Genomic DNA, 23,580 nt, shown 5'->3' on the forward strand with positions numbered 1-23,580 from the left:
GGAGTGCTACTCTTCAAAGAATAAAAAAGATAACTTGAGGTATGGTGGCCACATCTGCAATCCCAGCATTCTGGAAGACCAAAGAGGACTGCAAGTTTAAGTCCAAACTGGGCAATTTATAACAAGATCCTGTCTCAAAATAAAAATTTTACAAAGGGGTTGGGGATACAACTGTCTCCAGAGGTCCAGCAATTTTCCAGCCTCAACCTCCTGAGTAGCTGGAACTATAGGCACAAGCCACTACACCCAGGTAGGATCTGAACCCTTTAATACCCAAAGATGACTCATATAAATCAGCTAAACTGGCAGCTGTCAATTCTTCTGCTTTTGAAAACATGTATGGATTGTTATGAGCAAAAATAAGATAGAATATACATTAAATAACACTACTTTAGGTTGCCTAAGATGACCTCTATACCCACAATAATATGGCAAAAGGTACTTACAAGGATGAATTAGAGTAAAATAAATGAGATAAGCCACACCCTTATGGTGGTTTGTTGCTATAAATTTATTCAGATCATGAAAACTGTCATATTTAAAATTCTCAAAGTAATTTTGGCACGAGTCAAAACTTACTGTGTTAAATCCCTGAGGTTTTTTTTTTGTTTTGTTTTGTTTTGTTTTGTTTTTGTTTTTTACCAGTCCCTGAGGTTGATTCCTACGTGGTCCTCCTCTCTAGCCACCCAGCCCTCTCAGGTACCTTACTACCTCCTCCACTGGGCTCCCAGTCACCCTCAGTACTCCTTCCTGCTGACCAGGGGTGACCGCATACCCTTATCACATTTCTAACCATCTGTGCTTGGCAGAAGGAAGACCTGAGTCCTCATTGCAGAGAAGATCCCTTGTGGTTCTGATGCTTGCTGCAGGGCAAAGGAGGCAGGGAGGGGTACAGCTTGTTCCTCAGGTTGCCTGCAGTGGTCAGTGTTCTAAGGCTTCCAGAGCTTTATGCCTCAGATGCTCGTCCAAACACTGGATAGCGAAGAGGTCCACATCCATGTCAAACTTATTGGCAAAGAAGTGGTGTTTGCGCAGCATCCAGGTCAAGTCACCAGCTCCAAAAATGCACACGCTGCGCACATGGGTACCATCGCAGGGGGGGTAGGGTGCACCCTCATTAACGTCCCCTTCGAGGTACTGCCACTTGACAAACCTGGCAACAGCCTGCATGTCAGATAGGTCATACTTGTGGCTCAAGGGCAGAGAACCTGGGGCCTCAGGGACCCTCTGTACTGTGGCCCAGAGGTACTCGTCTGGGCTGTAGGTGTCCTGTGCCCACTCCATGAACTTTTGGATATCTTCGTTTTCTAGCACGTAGCCCACATACCCCCTGCTGACCACAAAATAGGCACTCCCTGAGAAAATAGGTGTTTTGAGTGGAGACTGCGTTTTGGGGGTCCCTGTGTCTGTCACCTTCCCATCGATGACTACATAACGCCTTTTCCACCTTTCTGCTTTATGGGATGGCATCTTCTCTGTTTCTAGACTGTTTTCTCCCATGAAGGACTTGAGCTTCCTGACCATTTCCAGGTTGGTTTTAATAGGAAAATCCATCCCACAAAGATTGATCAAGTACTTCCAGCCTGCACTCATTCTGTAGAGGTCCTTCATGCAGTTGAGGTCAGCCTGCACCCGGCTCCATGATGCATAGACCACGCTCTCCAACTGACTGGCCACAAAGACATTCCTGAAACAGGATGCGATGCCCTTCACTGCGGCTACGAAGGAGTCCTCTGACTTTCTGTCCACATGGATGCAATAGAAATTCTGAGGCATATAAATGGCCCTTAGAAGCCTGTCAAGCATTTCAATTTTGTGATGAACCACTATGGAATATGCAATCGGGAAGCCTGCCTCCTCTTTACTAAGGGGTTCTACAATATATTTGCGCATCTTGATGAAAGAGGGGCAGTCCCTGGTCATGTTGATGTAGTCTGATGGTGTCCACCGAGGGCGTTTTCTAAATTGTGCTGTTAGCATTTCAAGCTTTGTTTTCTGAATTTCATCTGCATCACCCTGTAAAATTTTGGTGCAATTTATGTTACTACTAGGATTCTCTCCAACAAGTTCCAAGTGTCTGAGGCTTACAAATTCAAGTTTGTGACAAATTCTTAAGACAGTGAACGTAACTAAGGATAAAACAAGAATCATAAAATAGTATTTAGTGGGATAAGAAAAAAGTCTCCTTCGTAACAGATTCCTCAGCATTTCAAACGACAATCAGAGACTCTTCCTCATTAGGGGCAATCTTCTAGACTGCAAACGCCAGCGATCTTCTCTCCAGTCTTCCCTCTGTCGCTGCTTGAAAAGCTGACAGACTGCATTTATGTGACATACAAAGGCATCTTGGAAGGCAGGATGGCACTGAAAGAAAACACAGTGTCTTATCAAGAAGCTCTTTGCTATGAGGCCAGATACAAAAGACAAAAGTGGATTAATCAGGGCAAAAGCGGTAGGCAGTTGTACAGGAAAACCTATCTCCAGTATTAAAATCATAAGTCAGAGGGCAGGAGAACGACCACCAAAGCCTAATACAATGTCCAAAAATATTTTACAACTAATACTTGACCTCTCAGGCATACTGAAGTGCAAAAACACAGACTGAGGCTATAATTATTGAACTGGCCACATTTAGTGAGGTTTTCATACTATGCCAACTTTAAGAATATTCCTTGTCTTAAAATTGTTACTCATCTAAATTCCTCCTGACATGGAGAGATAACTGGTATCAACAGTAGCTATGAAGATTTGAAAAATTAGATCCTTCCTGTTTTGTAGTGATTTAAGATGGTGGCAGGCCTAGGGAGATAGTTGGATGGTCTAAGTGCCTGACTGGCAAAGTGCAGACCTAGGTTGGATGTTCAGTAACACATGCTGTGCCAGCCACTGAAACTGGGTGTAGTGGTGCACGCCTGTGTCCCAGCACTAGGGATGCTGAGACAGGAGGATCACTATAGTCTGAGCTGCATAGTGAGACCCTGCACCAAACAAATAAATGATTTTTTAAAAAGATGACGGTGAGGGGCACATAGAAATGGTAGACACTTCTCACTGACGGTGGTGGCACATTCCTTGTTACGGTTTGTGTCTAGTTGTCCCTGCAAAGCCTCCTGCAGTCATGGCGGGGGACTTCTAGAGTTTGAGATTAACTCATGATCCACTGGGATTATGTCTTAGTACTGCTGGGATTATGGGTGTGGGTACTTCCCCCAGCCTGGGGCAGATAGCTTGAATGTTATTTGAGAGAGACAAACTTCTTCTCTGTTGCCATTGTTGCCACTACTCCTCCATTTTGCTCTCTGCTCTTTGCTGCCACCATGAAAGGTTGCTCTCTGCCATGTGCTGCTCTGCCTTGGACCCAGCTGAATATGGACTGAAACCTTTTCTTCGTTCATGTTGAGTGTGGGGTATTTGTCCCAGCAATGAAAGAGTAACTGAGACACTCCTGTAATCTCAGGATTTAGGAGGCTGAGGCAGGAGGATCACTGCAAGTTCAAGGCCATCCTGAGTAACATAGTAAATTCAAGGGCAGTTTGAGCTTGAGCCATATACTGAGACCCTGTCTCAAAAGACAAAACAAAACAGAATGGTAGTGACACTAAGAAACGTTGAAGAAAAGGCAACTCAACTGAGTCCTCAAACTGAAGCCAATATTTAAACTTTTATCAGCATTTTACATGTTAAAGTTGGTTGGGGCCCTAAAATTTAAATATAGATAAAAGGTTTGTCATAAATTATATACATCTGCTATTTTTTCCAAGCTCTTAATTATTACAATTTGTTATAACCAAAATAGAAAGTCCAAGGTTGTCTTTTGGGACTGTGGGTATCTCAAGTCCCTACAGCACCTGGCATGGACTTCAGCTTAAATATCAGGTCTGTCCAACAGAGTTTCACATCCAGGAGTCGGTTGAATTGCCTTTTCTTCAAAAATATTATTGTATGATTTAAACCATTTTTGAAAAACATTAAAAATAAACAAGTTTTTGTAACTTGGCAATTAATTCTCTAATTAATAGGTGCTGTTCTAAAAGAAGGTCAAACAGGGGCCGGGGAGATGGCTCAGTAGACTAAGCACTTGCCTGGCAAGTGCAAGGGACTGAGTTCAATCCTCAATTCCGCAAAAAAAAAAAAAAAAAAAAAAAAAAAAAAAAAAAAAAAAAAGAAGGTCAAACAGCACTCATTGTATCTGTACTAGCTGTATAAAGATTTGAAACAAGCATGACTCTGACACTTTCGAATATTTCATTAGAAAATAAACTTGGGCCAGCTAAATAACTCAGCGGGTTAAAGCACCTCCAAACAGGAGCAGGGGCTGGGGGTTTGATCCCCAGGCCTGCCCTGCCAGCCCCATCCCCGGGGCATGCTGAGATGGCAGTTGAGACTGGGCATGGTAGCGCGCGCCTGTCATCCCACCTCTTTGGGGGCTGTAAACAGGTGGATCACTATGAGTCTAATCTAGTAGTGAGACCCTGAATATCCTGTAGACCCTGCCCTAAAAAATACAGAAAAAAACTGTCCATATTAATAAGTAAAAATAAATTAATTGGGCATTACTAGTAGAGACTAATGTAAAGCAAGTACTTCGACTTTTACCATTGAGAATTAAGGAGACTCTGCGTCAGTCAGCTCTGGCTCCAGGGAACATCCGCAGCTGGTTGAGTTCCTCTTATACCACCAGGTTTCCCAAAGGCCCCAGGCATCCAGCAGTGGCAATATGTTCGTGAGGCTTTAATCTGTGATGAAAAGACAAATGTGGCATGGGATAAGAACATATATGCACTTGTGGTATCCACACACGCAGGCGTGCTGGTGAACTCATATCACATATTTACTCCTTTCTGCTCAAAATTATGGCTGGAGAAGTTATATTTTTAAAATTTCCTTTTTCACAACTGTACTTTTTTTTATCTGATACTATCTTCATAGGTTGCTAAAGAGCTGAAAGAAATGAATGTAATTGAAGGTAAGCCTTGTGTTGTGCTAGGGATCAGACCTGGGGCCTCCAGGATACTAGGCAAATGCTCTACCACTAACTCGTCTTAGGTTAAGCTTTTTGAAAGAAACTCTAGTAGCACTTTCCAAAATGCATGCCAGGAAATATTTAGGGGTCTGGTGGGACTACAATCCAGCATATCCAATCCTCATTAGTAAATTCACAACTATCCTGCACCTGCAAAAGCTGTTCCTCTCAAGGTGAGGGTGCATCTGAGTGCCCCATAGAGTGAGAAGGCAGAACAAATGACCCCAGGGAGAGAGAGGCAGGAGGCAGCAAGTAAAACTGGAAGAGCAGATGGAAGGGATTCAGCTGACTGCACAGACCCGTGGAGCCCGGAGTGAACAAGCAAAGAGAGAAAGAACAAGCTCTATTTACACCACAGGACCTTCAAAGGACTCAGGAACTGGTGAGACGGATATTTTGAAAAGAGGTTCGGCAGCTGTTTACAAAGTAATTGGGTCTCCATCTCAACCCTGGCAAAGACTCCAATATTGAATCTCTGCAGAGTTCCACAGGTGGCAGACCCGATGCTGTCAGCAACCAGAGGGTCCTCGCCACAGTGAACATGGGTCTCTTCTCCCCCATTCCAGCTTGCTTGCCCCTGTTATGCTCAGGACTCTGTCAAGCCAAGAAAGGCATTTATGGACTAGAGAATACAACTGAGTCAAGAGAAAAAATATATACCTTAAATAGGCCGCTCACTTTGGGAATGCCTTAAAGGTTTACAGGAAACAGACTGTAGGGAAAAGAACACTGACAATCATTCTGTAAGGAGGTAAGTAATGATTCTCATTAAAATGAAACTATTTTCATTAAACATAAGTAGATGAGGAAGAATATATGTTCTACAGAGAGCCAGAACCACACTTTTATCCCATATGTTCTCCGCACTATGACCGTGACACTGCCTAGTCAGAAATAGCCACATCCCCTGCTCCTTTAATTTTGGTGGCTTTATGATTATGTTGACCAACAGACTTTGGTAGAAAACTGTGCGACTAACTACCAGGCTGGGTCACATAAAACAGCTTCCATCTGGCTACTTTGGAAAATTTGCTCCCTAGAACCTCCTTTTAATTTTTTAAAATCTTTTATTTATTTGATACAGGGTCTCGGTTCACAGCTCAGGCTCATAGTGATCCTCCTGTGTTAGCCTCCCCAGCGCTGGGATACAGGCATAGGTGCATCACCACGCCCAGTTTCCATGGCTGGCATGGCACGCCCAGGGTTGCCAGGCCAGCAGGGCATGAGATACCAGGGATCGAACCTGGGTCCTTGCGCTTGCAGGCAGGCACTTAGCCCACTGAGCTAGCTCAAGTCTCCACAACCCCACATGAGAAGCCATGCAGAAAAGCAAGACCTATTCATCTACTGCGCAGCCCCAGGGTAGCCCAGCCTTCCCTGCCAGCCCAGGTGCCTGAGGCGCCAGCAAGAAGGCCCCTGGATGACTCCAGCCCCTCTTCATGTGGCCTTAGCCACAGAATGCGTGAGCAAAACATGACATGGCAATGCTGTATGTTACTACATTTGAGGTGGTTTGCCTCACAACAAAAGACAAGAACAGGAAACCACAGAACCCCCAGCAAATAAGAAGGTGCTTCTCAAAATTAGTGACCTCAGCAAAAACGAACAATGCAACAGATGGTTCAGAGGATGAACTAGAAAAAAATTCCAGGGTGTTAAACTGAGATCCACCATCTATCTAAATAACAGGAGCTCTCACAAGAAAAAAAGAGGAAAGAAAGGAAGTCATGAATTAAATAATTCAAGAACTCTTCCCAAAATGAAGAAGATTTTTCCAGATTGTCAAATCTCCTGGAGTACTGGCACAATGGCTGAAATCAGGACCAGGCAAGGACGCGCACTTTTATCAGTTGTGAAATGTCAGAACGTGGGGAACAGAGGATCACACAGTCTTCCAGAGAGAGGCAGGCGAACCCACACACAGGGATTCAGAAGCAGCATGTTCACGAAATCCAACTACAGACACCAGAAGACAATGGAGCGAGGCCTTTAAAGTGCAGGTGAGAATGCTGAGAGCCAGGTGAACTACTAATCAAAGGAGGGTTAAATAAATACCTTTGAAAGTGAGTATCTCAAAATCTTTGCCTTTTGCATCCTTTCTTGGGATGCTACTGAAAAATGAGTCTCATCAACATTTGAATATTAATGAAGAAAAGGAAGCCATCAGAAAAAAAAACAGAAGGCAGGTCTGACACTTGCATGGTGAAGGAAGAGGTCAGAGCCCCTGGGAGGGATGCCTTCACAAAGGCCAAAGCACTGAGATAATCAATGAGAATACATGCTGAAAACCAACGTGAAGAACAGGCAGACAATGGCACTGCATCAGAGGTAACTACCTTGAAATACAGCCAGTGAAGGGAGTTAGGAGCTTAATTATGGACTCCAAAGAAATCGGAGTTATGATGTAATGAAAAAAAAAAGCCATTATGTATTGCCGTGGCATACCTTTGAAGAAAGGCGACAATGTAAACACTATTTATCAATTCACAGTCAATAAAAGCACGCACAAGGCCCTTCCTTGTAGGTTCCCTCCCTAGGCTGGGGGTGGGAGGACGGATACACAGAGAGAGGGTTATGGACACACAGCAGCAAGAAAGATGGGTGTGGAAAGGGCCACCGTGCCCAGCACCACTGAACTAGCACAGGAGCATGCTCTGGACTATGTGCTGCTGAAGGAAATGAACTGTTTCTAACTGTACCTTATCACCACCCCCTTGTCGTCAACAGCCCAACATGGTCAAAAGAGCAAAGCAGGAGTAAAGGGTACATCCTGGAGCAAGATTTTCTTCATGGTGACAAACATCTGAGGGTATTCTTCTAAGAAAAGATCTCAAACCACTGATAATCAGACCTAGATTTTAGCCTGAAAATAAGCACAAAACATGAGGGGACCTACAATACAGAAAATAAGAGTGACAGTCACATTTTAAAACGCAAAATCTACTAGTGATGCCTAGCATGGACTTTGCAGTTCAAAATGAAGATTCTAAAAAAATCATACTTATATCTATATGACAAACTTTTAAGTTAATTTAGAGAAACATCACTATATAGAGAATAAAATGGGGAAAAATTTTCAATGAATGAGGCACATTTTTCATTAATTCCTTTTACAGTGAAAACAAAAGCAATAATGGGGCACAATGGTGCACAACCAGAAAGCCAGCTTCTTGCGAGGGTGAAGCGTGAGGACTTGAGTCTGAGATTGCCTGGGAAATTCAACAAGATCTTGTCGGAAGAGAGGGATGGATACAAGCAGGCAAAGAGACCAAGCCAACCTATGAGAGCTACAAAGAAATAATACATATCTTGTGAATTAATATAGCAAAACTTTACCTAGTGTAATATTATTTAAAGAGGTGGAAATAATCTTTCTTTAAAACCAACACAGGGTTGCGTATGGCATGATGTAAAGCGCTTCACACTGTGGGAATGCCTTCATTTGTCACTCCCCGGACATCTCAGCCATCTCGGCCATCTCGGCGGCTGTTGCCATCTGTACCTAAGGCAGGAAGAAGGTGGCTGCAAAGAAGATGAAAAAATCTCTGGAGTCCATCAACTCTAGGCTCCAACTTGTTATGAAAAGTGGAAAGTACATGCGGGGGTGGGGGCAGGGGGTACAAGCAGACACTGAAGATGATCAGACAGGGCAAAGTGAAACTGGTCATCCTTGCCAACAACTGCCCAGCCTTGAGGAAATCTAAATAGAGGACTAGGCCGTGTTGGCCAAAACTGGTGTCCACCACTACAGTGGCAATAATATCGAACTGGGCACAGCATGTGGAAAATACTACAAAGTATGCATGCTGGCAATCATTGATCCAGGTGATCCTGATATCATTACAAGCACACCAGAGCAGACTGGTGAAAAATAAACCAAGCAGATTTTTCATTAATAGAACCTGTCAGAGCTTGGGAAAAAAGAAAAAGAAGAAGAAGAAAAAAAAACCAACACACACACACACACACACACACACATAGTGTATGCACACATCTTATGGAGGTGCACACAGTCTATACCTTACTGCTCTCTGCAAAAGGAACATGGTCTAAGTTTGTTCTGTAGGCTTTTAGTCTCAGCAAAGCATCCTGGGCTTAACTGTATCAATGTTCCAAGAACGACTATTCTGTGCCCCAAAACAACTTGAGGAGACCCTGTCTCAAAATTTTAAAAAAGGAGCCAGATGTAGCTCAGCATAAAGGCCCTGGGTTCAATTCCCAGGGTGGAGGCCACACTGGCAGGCCCTGGTCTGCTACGTGAACCTGACCTTGCTGGGACTCCCTCCTCCTAGCACACTTCCTCCCCAGGAGTGGCCAGGCCAAAGCAGCAGGGCTTGAAGCCACAGGCTTCAGCTGAGCACTAGAGAGAAAATGAAAATGAATCTGAGGAAGAGCCGGGCTATATTTCCTGCTCACTTCAAAGATCCTACAATGATGTATCCTCGATGTTTAATATTTGTACTGTATTTTCCTTAACAATGGCCCACTAATCCCAGTTCCCCGCTTTTTCATTCATCAATTATCAATACCCCCCCAAAAAAATCAACACTGTCCATCAACTTCTCTTTAAACTTAAAATTTGATGTTAGAAACATACATGGTTTTATCCATACAAATTTCATACATTACTTTTGCAAGCCAAAGGGAACCATAATTACACTCAACATCACAATGAATACATTGCAAGGATAAGGACAAGAAAGTGGAAAACCATTTAGCCTTAAGGAATGAAAGCTAGGTATGGTGACATAGGACTGTAATCCAACTATGGTGACATAGGACTGTAATCCTAGTATTCTGGGAGGATGAGATAGGGCATCAAGCACTGGTCTCAAAATTTAAAAATTTTTTACAAGGGCTGGCCATGTAACTCAGTGCAAAGACCCTGGGTTCAATCCCTGGTATGGGAAAAATGGAAGAAATGAAGAAAGAACGGAGAAAAGGAAAGAAATTCTGACACATGCTACAACATAAATGCACCTTTAAGGTGCCATGCAACTGAAATAAGCCAGACACAACAAGAAAGGTACCACAAGATCCCACTCACAAAAGCCCCCACAGTAGCAAATTCACAAAAGCAGAAAGGAGAATGCAGGTTTTCTGGGCTGGGATGGAGGAAGGATGAATGGGAAGGTACAGTCTGAAAGCAGAGTTTCTACCTGGGCCAATGAGAAGCTCTCCAGAAGGCGGGGTGCAGTGGGGCGCCCTGTGAGCAGAATCAATGCCTCAGAACTTCCTTCCTCCATCAGCAACATGGCTTTTAATCGTGGTAGGGTGCGGTTTTAACCTCTTCATTAAGGTTAAAACGAGAAGTAACTGGCCCATAGCTGAACTAAACGAACCTTTAGAGAAGCCAGAGTGCGGGGAGATGAAGAACGTTGTGGGCTTCCCAGGACGGGCAAGTACTCTAACACTGAGCGTGTCTCCAGCCCAAGGAAGGCGGCTTACAGAGCTTTTCACACTCACTGGAGGAAATATAATGGGAGAGTGTAGGCATGAACCCAGGTTGTCTGAAATTTTAACAATAACATAAAAGGGAACCTTTTCAGAGTGTAGTATGGTGAAAATTCAGACAAGATTGTCAGCTCCCTTCTCAAAGACTGCTGTGTTTCTGATGTAACCTGCATGGCCTTACTGTTACTCTCCAGTGCTCAAGTCTGAGTAACAGCTAAACGACCTTTCACACAGGAAAAGCCTGTCCTCTAGGGCTCCCGAGTTCATCTGCACAGGCTGACTTGATAGGCCCAAACTGAATCTTGTCCATTCATGCACACACCAAAATCAGGAGTATCTTTCATCACCCTTGTTATCACTGCACGCCAAGAAGGAGTATAAAAGGTGGTATTGTCCACTTCAAAATTCCAGACTTAAGAGTAATACATTTTTTTTTAAATCCAGATTTAAAAAAAAAAAAAAAATCTAAAGTAATCTAAATCTTAAAAAGTAATCTAAAAAATCTAAAAGTTTATAGTGCTAAATACAAGACCACCACTGTATAGAAAGAAAATGTTTAGATTGGAAAGTCACTCTAACAGTTCAGTTGGCCCGCTCTTAATTATGAAGATGAGATAAGTAGGTGGCGTGTCAGGAACAGTTCCTTAGTAAACACATCTCACAGGGGCACTGTTCTCTCCACACTGATAGCTGAATCTGCAGCCATCCTGCAGCCAGCAGCGCCTGGGGCCTCTGAACAATCCCAATTTTATATACTCCAGCCTTCCAAAAGCATCCTTAGTTCCAGAAATGCTACCTCAAAAATTCTATATTTTTTCTTGGCTTTAGAGGTTGCCCCAAATTCTGGATTTCAAGTTTGCTAAATGTGATTGTCGAAGTAAGAATTCTCACTCAGAATGATAACTTGGGCTGGGCACGGTGGCATATGCATGTAATCCCAGCACATGAGGGGGCTGAAGCAAAAGGACCAGCTGTGACTTCAAGGCTAGCCTGGGTTACACAGAGAGGCTGTCTCAAAAGAAAAACGAAAGATGACTGAGAAGGCTAACCATTAGCAAGAGAAATGTTTTTCACCTGATTCCCCCAAACATGTTTAAAATCCAGCTCCACCTTTTCCACGTGGACCCTCTCCTGCCCCGCAATAACTGGACCTTTTGTGAAATCCAAGCCAGTCATTATTAGAAGCCACATGGCAAAGAGAAACAGGAAGTCAAGTGGAGATGAGAATAAATCCTAGTGTGCAGTTTCAGCAGGTAGTTTGACCTTTCTGAGCTTTGGTTTCTTTATCTAAAAAATAGTAAGGATGTGGTCTCAGACTTTCCATTCCCCCTCTACTCACCCTACTTTCTGGGGGTAGCAAAAGCTTATTCAATTAGCAAAGACTTAAAAAAAAAAAAAAAGCCTCAGGTGAGGTGGTGCACACCTGTAATCCTAGCTACTTGGGAGGTTGAGGCAAGCAGATTGCAAGTTCAAGTTCAGCCTGAATAGCTCACCAAGACTCTGGCCCAAAATAAAATCAAAAGGGTGAGAATACATAGCTCAGCAGCAAAGGGCTTTTCCTTGGATGTGTGAGCCCTAGGTTTGATCCCAAATACACTGAGTATGCATGCATGCATACACACACACACACACACACACACACACACACACAAATTTCGAAATTTCATTCCTTTTCCCACCCCCAGCATGTGGGGCAGCATCTTGGAGGCTTTTTGGTTCAATGTGCTTTCCAGCTGCGGCCTCATCCCGAGACAGAGGCCAGAGTACAGTACATCAGTGTCCCACATCACAGTGTGTCAGGAGAGGAGAATACAAACTCAAAGCAGTTCCACAGTGTTTATAAGGCAATCCCAGATGACTGGGCTCATACTGGGTAATGTGTTCAGCTTGTGTTTGGCATTGATCCTGGTCTTTTTAGACCATTCTCCTCATCTGTACAAGAGCAGTCGGATTCAGTTCAGGGCTGCCTGCTCCTAAGGGTAATACACTGCGGTTCTCCAGTAGGTTGTGAGGGCAGCAAGTGGGGAGGCTGGCTGTTCATGGAGCCAACTGGGCATCCTGTCCGGGCCCTGGGGGATCATGCGGAAGCCCTGCTCCAAGGTCAAGGACTAATACTGTACTTCCTTAAGTTTGAAAATGTTTTTTCCTCATTGTAGACATGTTTTGAAATTGATATTCATGGATGAATTCAGGACTGCAGTAATTTCCTCTTTTACTTCCTCTAAAGATGCTATCAACTGGACAGTGGGTACACAACGGTACCTCAGTGCGGAGGTCGCTGGCTGCTATATCAGTCCTCAGTATTTCCCCTGTATTTTCTACTTCATTCTCGCAACTACCTATAAGTGGCTATTTATTTGTATTCTCATTTCAGAGTTAAGGAAACTAAGGCTTTAGCTGCTTTGTAGATGGGCGTTTGCTCTGGCTACTAGCGTAGGAGGTGAGGCCGGCACTGGCTCTACTGGAAGACAGAACAGAGCACAGTCTATTTCTGGCCACCAACAACACTAGATCCAGTTGTTAGCAGCTTCTAATTATATTCTCCTTGCTTCTGAAGCTTTCCAGGAGCCCCCAAGCCTCCAAATCTGCACACTACACAAATAAACCAAAGGCTCCAGCCCTAAGACACAACCCAGCCTCATCTTCGACCCAGGGGACCTCCTGGTGTTCTGGGCTGGGAACAACTGCTCCAAAAACCCAAGTGGCAAACGTCATCCACCATTTTCATTTGCTCTCAGTTACATGTAAGAATCATTAAATTTAAAATGATCACTAATTCCCAACATGATGGCATGAAAAGAGATTTGTGAGAGGGAAACACATTTAAAGACAAGTGTACCTTGGTGGGTACAGAATAAGCCCACTAGAAAACAAGAAGCAGTGGAGAGGAGAGGATGTGGCGCAGGGGTACAGAGTGTCCTGGAGGGCTGGAGTTCCTGGGTTTGATCCCTAGCACCGCAAAAACAGAAACAAAAAACCCTGCAGCCTCCAAATTAGCACATTGAACATGTGCACTGGAAATTATGAGAGATACACATACCCAGAACTATTTCAGCCAGCATCTTTGTGGGGGTGAAGGATGTTCATTCAAGCATTTTTGTCATGTTTATATCTTCACTTCCACTATTTTTTTTTTTTAATTACAAGCTGTGGTTTCAAAGGCACTGATTCTCTAACATAAGCTCCAGTTGATGATATTTGTGCAGCAATATAACAGAGAAAATTTCTCAAAACTAAAAGGACATTTGCAATCCAGTTTCTTTCCACTTCCTTTGGGTTCCTTTCTCTCTTCTCTGGTGCTAGAGATCAAGGGCCTTGCACATGCTGGAACTGTACTCTGCCACTGAGCTACACCCCAGGCCTAGGTTAGCTCCTCCTGTTCGCCTCTGGCACCTGTCTGTGACTGCTGAAGATTCATACCTTCACTCCGAAAAGCAGTCTTCTGTCCTACTTATTTCATTTACAGGATGTCAAGAATTCAAAGGACAATTAGTTTGTGTCTTAGGATAGAATATTAAGGGTATTTCCAAATCACATGTTATAAACACAAGTTATGAATATTTTGATCTACAGTCATACTTTTGTTCTCTCTAGGCTTTCAAAGGGTTTTCTTGGAATTCTCAGGGGGTGGGGCCTTCAGGTCAAGAGTCATAAATCCCTAGCCCTCTTGACTGCCTTCCAAATAGACTAGACCTAACATACACTGTCACAAGTAATAGCTGAATACCATTTCCTATACTTCTACTGCAGAATTACTGCAATTGCTGTGTGTGTGTGTTTGTGTATGTGCTATATAATTATTTTTTGTCGATATGCAACTATAAAATGGTACATCATTAAGGTTTCCTCTTGTTATTTCTTTACTAGTGGCTGAATATTTTCCTTCGAGTTCATGTGAGGACAGGAAGTATGTGGAGAGCCATGATTCCTGGAGCCAGACTGCTTTCACAGGAAACCCAGGTGCCCTCACTCACCAACTCAACATCAGGAAGTCCTTAACCTCTCTAAATTTCACCTCCTTTTCAAAAAGATTTAAATTAAGTTAAAATTTTAAACCAGCTCATTAAAACATTTAAACTGTATATACTAATGGGGTGTCACTGAGGTTTTGATACATTGATGCACTAAATGTTTCAATGGTAAAAATAGCTAGAATTGATGTTAACCATTAATAATTTTAATTGAGAAAATGACCATCTATAACATAAATTTTTATTAATAAGTAAAACCTACAATATGCTTATGCAATATTTAACACACTGTGAGTCCTTTATAAATATTAGCAATTTATTATTATTGTTTCTATTTTCTCCTATCTAACCTTTGTTCACTTTTTAAATTCACATATAAAGGTAACTTTTCCAGAGCAGCATAAAAATATTATTTCCAGCTTATTATCAGATAATTAAATGCACTCGATTTAACATATTTCAAGTTTATTCATCAAATACTTCAATGCAATCAATTTAATTATACAGCAAGTATCTGTTTTGTAAAACAGACCTCTAAGTATCTAGAAAGAGACAAACATAATGTGTTCTCCCTGTGCTTAAAGAACACAAGCAACAGTTATTTGCTGAGCTTTCTGGGGAAATTATACCCTTGGTCAATATAATTAAAAGCTATTTTTGAAACAACACAGCCACTGCTGAAAGAAGGACCTTAGGCCCTGCTAGAAGTACCAGCCGGGCAGCAGTTACTAAGTCTTCCTTGTAAGGGTGGATTCTGCCCTCCTGAAAGGTAAGAGAAAGGTAGGCATAAAGAGGGATGAGACACCAGCTTCATTAGCACACGGGGCCTCATATGGGAAAAGCAAAATACAAAAGGCAAAACAAAAGACAGGTCATAGGAAGTAGGGAGCTCGAGCTTTCCCAAATGGGAAGGGGATAAGCGATGGAGGGAAAGGGATGGGGAAAAGATTTAAAACATAGAAATAGAGCTTTTCCAAATGGCAAGGGGACCAAAATTTGGAAGGAGCAGGGAAGAAAAGGAGGGGTAGGGATGAAAAGTGAATGGGCTGTGTCCAGGGGTTGCGACTCCTTGACACCTGCAATCATTATGTATTGAAACATGTATAATAAAAATAAATACAAATTTTTAAAAAGACAAGATTCTGTATTTCTCAGCCCCAAGGCACTAATGCCTGTAGCAAATGTTTAAAGCCAGGAATGTGGGACTCAGGAGTTGTCCAATTTATCCAACCGAGAAACTTAAGAGCAGCACCTCACCAGTCCAGGATAAAAAGATCTGAGATCCAGGTTCTAGGAAGCCTTACCCCTTCCCTCATGAGAAAGCTGGCGTATGTGTTTCCAAGGGTCAAGATGAGTGGAAAGCTGAGGCTAACCACTACCTAGTGCTGTGTGCTGATGAAGGGGGCCTTTCCACTCTACAGCACTGCCTACACTCAGTGTCACCACTCTGGGGGTGTGAGGGATGAGCCATCTACATAGCCCCAGATGATTAATCTGACATTTCCTTGTGGTTGGTATCAGTCCAACATCGTTCGTCTTTCTTCCACTCTCTTTTTCAATGTGGATACATTTTTCTAACAAAAAAGAAAAATTTCTATATGAGTCAAAGAAGAAATCTAGGCTATTTGAAAAAAATTACACTTTATTTTTGACATGAAACTACAAGACATAATCAATCTGTCTTGTAGATCTAAACTCTTACACGCTCCAAACACATATGCCATCACCGGCTGTTGCTGTCCTAATGGTTCAATTGGGCATGGAAGATGTTCTTCACAGTGGTCAGCAATGTCTGTAACAGTGCCATGCTCACTGTGGAGAATGTATTTCCAACTGCATGTGTTTCTAAAAATCTTGAACTTCTAGCCATGTCTCAAATTCTCAGGGAGCCTATGAGGCCTCTGAACAGAGACTGATGGTGCCTCACTAGGCTATCAGAAATGTTTCATCGATTTATTTCATGGTGTTAGGGTTTGAATCCAGAGTCTGTGTTCTACCTGAGCCACACCCAGGCCTTTGATTCACTTTAAAAATACATAGCTAGGGACAGGAGAGTGACTCAGTAGGAGGGTCATGGCCTAGCGTGCACAGGAGCCTCTGCTCCTCCCCTGCATCCTGAGTACAGGGAAAAGGAAAGAAAACACCTGCAGCACACCTGGTAAGCTGTACCTATCATAGCTCTGGGAGTTTTGCTCTACATCCTTTGGGATGGGGGCTTAAGAATGCTAGAATGGGGGCTTAAGAAGGCTGGGAACACATTCCACGAATGGTTCCCTGCTAGCAGCAGCTACTGTGTGTGCATAGGGCTGACCTGCCTATATGCCCACCTGCTCACCCACCCACTGACCCTCCTCTCTCATTTCCCTTTCCCTCCCTCCCTCCCTTCCTAACACTGGCTGGGAATTAAACCCAGGCCCCTTGTACAGAGCCTTGGTTCTTTTCTTTTTTTAATCTTCATTTTGAAACAATGTCTTTTTCAATTGCCAAACTGCCCAGGCTAGGCTTGAACCTGTGATCCTCCTGCTTTAGCCTCCCGGAGTAGTGAGTTGTGCCACCACAGCCATTTGTGCTTAGAGCTTTTAAATAAAAAACCCAGAGGTTTAGCCCAGCAGGCCAGCTAGTCTAGGACAGTGCCCCAGGCACATTCCTGTGTTCTGCTATTGATAACCAGAAAACTTCACTACCAAACTGCACTTCCACGACTTTGAGCTATGCAATGAGTGTGGTCAGAACTGGTCAGAGCTCGTCTGAGCTGGTCTGAGCCGGCTGCTCATCCTTCAGCCTCCCAGAGAAGAACTGCAGCTCTGGTAACTCCCCTCCCAAAGCAGCCCAACCCACCTAGGCTGACTCAGAAGGGGCCAGCATCACAGGATGAGAAACGCCATCACAGAGATTTAATCTCCTCAGCCAGTAGCTGCTTGGGAGGGGCCGCCGAGCTCTGAAGGTCCCATGTTCATAGCACCCTGCTGAAGACAGGGGCTTACATATATTCTGACTGATAATTGTACAAACTCATGGGACACGCTGTGGGGCACTCTGGTATATGTACACTTTAGGGATGGCAAAATGTACACATTTCAAGGGACACTGGGCGCTGTGTCCATCATTCTCCACAATTTAAGCATGTTGGACTCTAGGAGCACTCTCATCTTCCACTGGGCGGACCAACTACAGAAGTACATCATCAACCTTTCGATGCTTCCATTTAAATTGTGTATCATTTCTAATGTCTTATCTATTATTTTTCTACTCTCTTTAAAATAATTTTTAAAAAAACTACATTATGAGGCCCCTCAGGCTTGGAGGCACACACCTGTTACCCCAGCACTCAGGAGGCTGAGGATGGAGGATCTCTGAGAGTTTGAGGCCAGCCTGAACTACAGAGTGAGACCCTGTCTAAAAAAAAAAACAAACAAAAATTTTTAAAGAAGTACAATAAAAGGAAGGAGCAGTTTTAAAGTTTACCAGCAAATATGTATTCAAATTGTCTTATTAATAAATATATACTTATTTATATTTGATACATATATTTACAAATGTATATAAGGCACTTACAATTTATATTACATGCATTACACATGTGTATAGTTAGATCTGATTAAGAGTCAAAGTTATTCATACCTATAAACATAAATATACATATACAACTTTAACTCGTTTTTATTCATTTTAATTTTAATTTAATTTAATTTTTTAATGTATTTGGTTGCTACAGGGTCTTGCTATACAGCTCAGACTCAAGGTGACCCTCCTGCTTACAGCCTGCCCAGCACTGGGATTACAGGTGTGTGCCACTATGCTCAGATTTGGTGGCCAGCTCAGCCAGCCCTGGGGCTGGGGCTGGCACAGCTTGTGGTGTCCAGTATTGAACTGTGGTCCCTGCATTTGCCTAAGCTTGCCTAAGCAGGCCTTTAGTCCACTGAGCTATCTCACCAGCCCCATAACTCAAGTTTTTAAATAAGTTTACAAAAATTTTTAAAACCCATCCTAAGGATTAAAAGCTTTAAGCGCCCTTAACATATTCATTTTAAAATTATCTATGTATACTATATTAATAAATTATATACAGTATAATATAAAAAGATGGGGAAATGATGAAATAAAAACCATTAATTTGATTACAACAGGTTTGCTTGGCTCTGTTACCTGAATCTTGATACTTACTTTCTTGTTTTACGGTAGATCTCACTATATTACCCAAGCTGGTCTGAAACTCCTGAGTTCAAAAGATCCTCCTGCCTCAGCCCCCCACGTACCAGCAATACATAATTTTTAATATATCCACCAATCATACAAAGATTTTTGGGAAAATTCAGCCACTAAGTTTCAGGTGTCACACATTTGACAAATGAATTCAAAATTCATTGATATTCCTTAAAAGATGTTAATAGGTAGATAATCCTGATTCCAAGTTCTTAGCAGTTTTTCCCACATGAGAGTTTTGGTCAGTCACTATTGCTTTTTTTTTTTTTTTTTTTTCTTTTTTTTTTTTGTTTTGCAGGACCAGGGATCAAACTCAGGACCCTGCACTTACTAGGCAAACGCTTATTCTACTGAGCTATCTCCCTGACCCCACTATTTCTTTTCTTTCTTATTTATTTATTTATTTTTTTAGTGTGTGTGCGTGTGTGTGTGTGTGTGTGTGTGTGGCCAGCTCAGCCCACCGGGGGCGGGGCTGGCTGGCATGTGGTGCTGGGGGATTGAACCGCAGTTCCTGTGCTTTGCTAAGCTTGTTCTAAGTAGGTGCTTTAGACCACTGAGCCATCTCACCAGCCCCCCCACTATTTCTTTTTGACAGCATGTGCACATTACAATGAACAGAGTTCGCAGGCTGGGGACGCAGCTTGGTGGTGCAGACCAAGTGTAAGGCCCTGGATTTGATTCCCAGCCCCTGCTCCCCACCCCAGAAAAGAAGAAAGGAAGGGATGGAGGGAGGCAGGGAGGAAGAACAATAAAAAGAAAACATTTCCATTTCCCCAGTGCTTGAAGTGGCAGAAATTTCACATGTACCTTGAACGTTCCCTCTTTCCCCTGCATCTGTGACTCCTGACAGGCATCACAAAACTGGAAATGAGCAGCTGATTTTCAAGCCTGGGTTCTTGCTAGAGAAAGACGCAGGTGCTGCCTGGTGTGGGGCTGCACACTTGTAATCCCAGCACTCAGAGGCTGAGACAGACACAGTAGATGGCCACACTCTCCCCAGGACCCTGCCAGGGGTACCCTTGCAGCCCTGGGCCCTGTGGTCCTAACCTGTGCTAAACAGCTGGGCGTCCACCTGAAAACAACCCAGGGGGCAGCTGGCTAAAGCAGAGGACACAAGGGACTCCACCTCTCAGTACCCACTCCGGGTACCCACTCCAGGCCCAGGGCAGGTGCAGCAGTGCAGTGCTGCTGGACAGAACGCCTCTGTGTGCATGAAATCACTGTGCTCCACCACACCTTGTAGCTCTGGACTGGGGGCACCTCACTTATGCTCCCCCCAGGCAAGCGGGATCCAAGGCCCTGCCTCCTCAGCCAAGGACCACACTCACCCTCTCAGAGGCAGGTTAACAGCAAGCCAGCCTTTGCTAAATATTAAAAAAAAAAAAAAAAAAAATGATTTCCTTCCTAAATGCTTGACAAGTTATCAAAAGAACATCTTACACTTTCCCCTAACGGCCTAACATCACAGCCTGTGTGGCACATCCAAGTGACGGGCACCCAGGGTCTCAACCTCACTTTCTGTCTCCCACACCTGACAGTACAGCGTGGTCTGGGCAGTGGGCCTTGAACAGCACCCAGCCCACCAGGGTGCATGCTCAACCTGGCTGCACACTGGTCACACAGAGCTGTTCTCTGAAATATCAGTAATTTCGTCTCCTTGCCACACATTTGATGGAGCTGGCCCAGATCTGACCAGAGTAAGAGAAACGAGAAAGAAAACCACAGGCCCCAGATTTCTTCCCTGTGTACCTGGCTCCATAGGAGCCTTGTCTGGCTTTTCCTGCTATGCCAAACGCCAGGCTCCAATGCTACAAAGTTGGCCTTTCTTTTCTCTTTCTACACCCCTCTCCAAATGATCTTTTTTTACGCAATGATTATTTATATGCAACTGCTCCAAGACATGTATTTTCCTCCCGATCTGTTCCCTGGGTTTGTTGTCTACTCCCCGTCTCCATTTGGACGTCTCACAAGCAAAACACATCCAAAATGGAATTGCTTCCCTCTGCCTGGTGCCAGCCCAGTCCTCCTCCACAGCTCTCTAATGCCACACACTTTTGCCATCCCATCCCACCCAGCTGTCTATGCCAGAACCTTCTGAATCATCCCAGTTACCTCCCTCTCCGTCAGCCATGTCCAAATAACCACCACCTTCTTGCTGATGAGAACTCCTCACTAAGCCCAGCCTCCCTCTGCCTTTAAATGTTATCCTGGGTGACAGCAAAAGCGTTGGCTGGTGGGCCTGCTCACCCTCCCACCGCACCCAGGTGGCACCTGTGCTGGTGGCTCCAGGGTGGAGCTGTTAACACCGCGTGCCCAGCTGAGGGGTGCCACCTCCCGCATGGGGCTGGCTCAGGCCTAAGCAGCAGATCTGTTCTAATGGCCCGTCCAGGAGTAAACAGGTTTTCTCTGGTTTCTCCAGACACACTGCACAGGCCGGCAATACCTACCCCTCCAGACTATTCTACACCGCACTCATGGTGATCATTTCATTTCATTTCATTTTTTGGCAGAACCAGGGATTGAACTCAGGCCCTTGTGCTTGCCAGGGAAGTGCTTATTCCACTGAGACATCTCCCTGGCCCCTGGTGATCATTTTAAACATTCAAATCACCTCATCTCTCATTTAAAATCCATTAGTGAAGCTGGACAGAGTGGCACATGCCCATAATTCCAGCACTCTGTCAGGCGGAGGCAGTGGAATAGCAAGTTTGAGTTTAGCCTGGGAAACTCAGCAACTTTCTTTCTTTCTTTCTTTCTTTCTTTCTTTCTTTCTTTCTTTCTTTCTTTCTTTCTTTCTTTCTTTCGTAGTTTGGGGAAGGGTCTACAGGGTGTTCAGTGTCTCACTACTAGATTGGACTAGTACTGATCTGCCTGTCTACAGCCTCCCAAGAACTGGGATTACCAGTGCGTGCCACCATGCCCAGTCTTAATTGCCATCTTAGTGCGCCCTGGGGAGGGGCCAGCATGGTAGGCCCAGGGATCAAATCTCTAGCCCCTGTACATGCTTGCAGGCACTTTAACCCACTGAACATTTTTTTAAATTAATTTTATTGAGAAAAATATTTCAATGAGACAGTTTCAAAACAGGTTGGTAGGAGAGCTATAACAATACCTTGCATATTGTCTTTTTTTTTTTTTGCGGAACCGGGGATTAAACTCAGGCCCCTGCGCTTGCCAGAGAAGCACTTATTCCACTGAGCCATCTCCCCGGCCCCTGCATATTGTCTTTGTAGTAGTCATTCATAGCTCAAGATGCCGACATGATATTCTGTCTAAACACTACTAGTACAAATCTTCTTATTGAATTAAGAGAAAGTGGCTGTATATCTATCCTAACAATGTTGTACATACAGATACAGAATTGTCCTTCATTTATATCTCCTTTTTATGTTTAGTTTTGTCAGAGATGGATATTCTATTGCTATCCAAATATTGTAGGTACATGAATTCAGCAAAATATTCCAAGATAGTCCAGTAGTCCACAACAGTAGTGAGTTATCCACAGGACTGGCAGTGTCTGAATCTGTTGGCTGGAGCCTTCCACAGCTCTGCATATTAACATGGTTTCACTTTTCATAACTCATTTTTACACTGAGCTATTTGGCCGGCCCTTAACTCAGCAACTTAGTAAGGTCTCAGAATAAAAAAACACAAAAGACCTGAGGCTGTAGCTCAGTGCAAATGTTCAGAGTTCCATCCCAGCACTGGAAAAAAAAAAATATTTTAAAATCCTCCAGTCAATTCACCACTACCATTACACAAAGCCCCAAATCCTAAAAGATCCAATGGGCCTCATGCCACCAACATTTCCCTCATGTCTCCACCTAGTCTCCTAGAAATTTCTCTCCTGGTACCCTCAGATACTTTCTACTTATTTCTCAGGTCTCAGGTGAAATACCACTTTTTAGGGAGGCCTTCCCTGAGCAATTCCACTCTCCTAGACCAAGTTAGGTACCCTGGTCCCATCCTCTTTTAACGTTCTATGCTTTTCGGAAACTATCACTCAAGACTGACAGCTGTGCACCTACCTGCCTGTTTTATCCTCCACCAACCAGACCAGAGGACACTCCTAGGCAGCGATGCCACATTTGCTCAGGACTGTGGCCTAAGAGCCAACAGTGCCTGCCATCCAACAGCTGCTCAAAGGAGCCATTCAGTGAAGGCCTGTATCGGTCATTGGGCCAGAACCCCAGGACCCCACAGTACCATGTGGCTACTTTGCTGAGGTAGAAAAATGAATCATGGGAGGATTTCTTAGTAACTTGGATTCTATGAAGACTCCTGAATGGAAACAGACACACCATCAAAGAATCAGAAACTCCAGGTTACAGCAGTGACATGTCCTTCTTGGTTTTGCATTTGTTGTTTGTCAGAGCAGACAAAGAGCTTTACCAGCCCAGGTTCACAAAGAGCAGCCTGTGCAGTCACATGCGGTCCCTTGTGTTCTTGGCTTACCACTCTGTGGTTGTCATTTTGCAAGTCTGACCTTTATTGTTTGCTTTATGTGCTACTGGAGACTGAACACAGGGCACCATGAACATCACCATGCTCAGCTAGGAACTAGTAGGCAAGCGCTCTGCTACTAAGCTACCCCAACAGCCCTTACCTTTTAATCTTGAGAGAAAGTTTTGCTAAACTGCCCAGGCTGGCCTTACACTTAGGATCCTCAGCTTCCCAAATAGCTGGGATAGTAAGCATAAACCACTGGACTCATTCTGAAAATCTTAATCTTTTGGCAAGAAACTTTGTGAATTATGTAGAGCCAGCTGTGGGTTTTACAAGGTAGATTTTTTGAAGGAGCCAATGGATAGCCAGTTCTCAGTTAAGAGTGTATTTTTCAAGCCTAGGGTTGTGTTGTTTTTTGTTGTTTTTTTTTCCCCCTTCCTGAACTTATTCAACACCTAACAAACAGGGTTAAATTCCCAGAGG

The 23,580-nt window shown here is 43.7% G+C and overlaps 1 protein-coding gene across 3 annotated transcripts in view; it reads right to left on the minus strand.

The window, feature by feature from the left end:
* Positions 1–493: 493 nt before the first annotated feature.
* The window catches only part of Gcnt1 (glucosaminyl (N-acetyl) transferase 1, core 2), a 27,924-nt gene continuing 4,837 nt past the window's right edge, over positions 494–23,580 (minus strand). For 2 of the 3 annotated variants that reach the window (XM_004638120.2, XM_023722958.1), the window contains 2 exons: positions 4,597–4,736; positions 494–2,364 (listed from right to left, as the gene is read on the minus strand). In XM_004638120.2, coding sequence (XP_004638177.1) covers positions 922–2,208 — 1,287 coding nt within the window. In that variant the 5' untranslated portion in view covers positions 2,209–2,364; positions 4,597–4,736 and the 3' untranslated portion in view covers positions 494–921. Of the gene's footprint in view, positions 2,365–4,596; positions 4,737–8,359; positions 8,526–23,580 lie in introns of all 3 variants that reach the window. The other variant, XM_023722957.1, reaches the window with a different exon arrangement.

This window comes from Octodon degus, unplaced genomic scaffold (assembly GCF_000260255.1).
Source record: "Octodon degus isolate 3935 unplaced genomic scaffold, OctDeg1.0 scaffold00095, whole genome shotgun sequence".
In the NCBI taxonomy this organism is placed as follows: Eukaryota; Metazoa; Chordata; class Mammalia; order Rodentia; family Octodontidae; genus Octodon; species Octodon degus.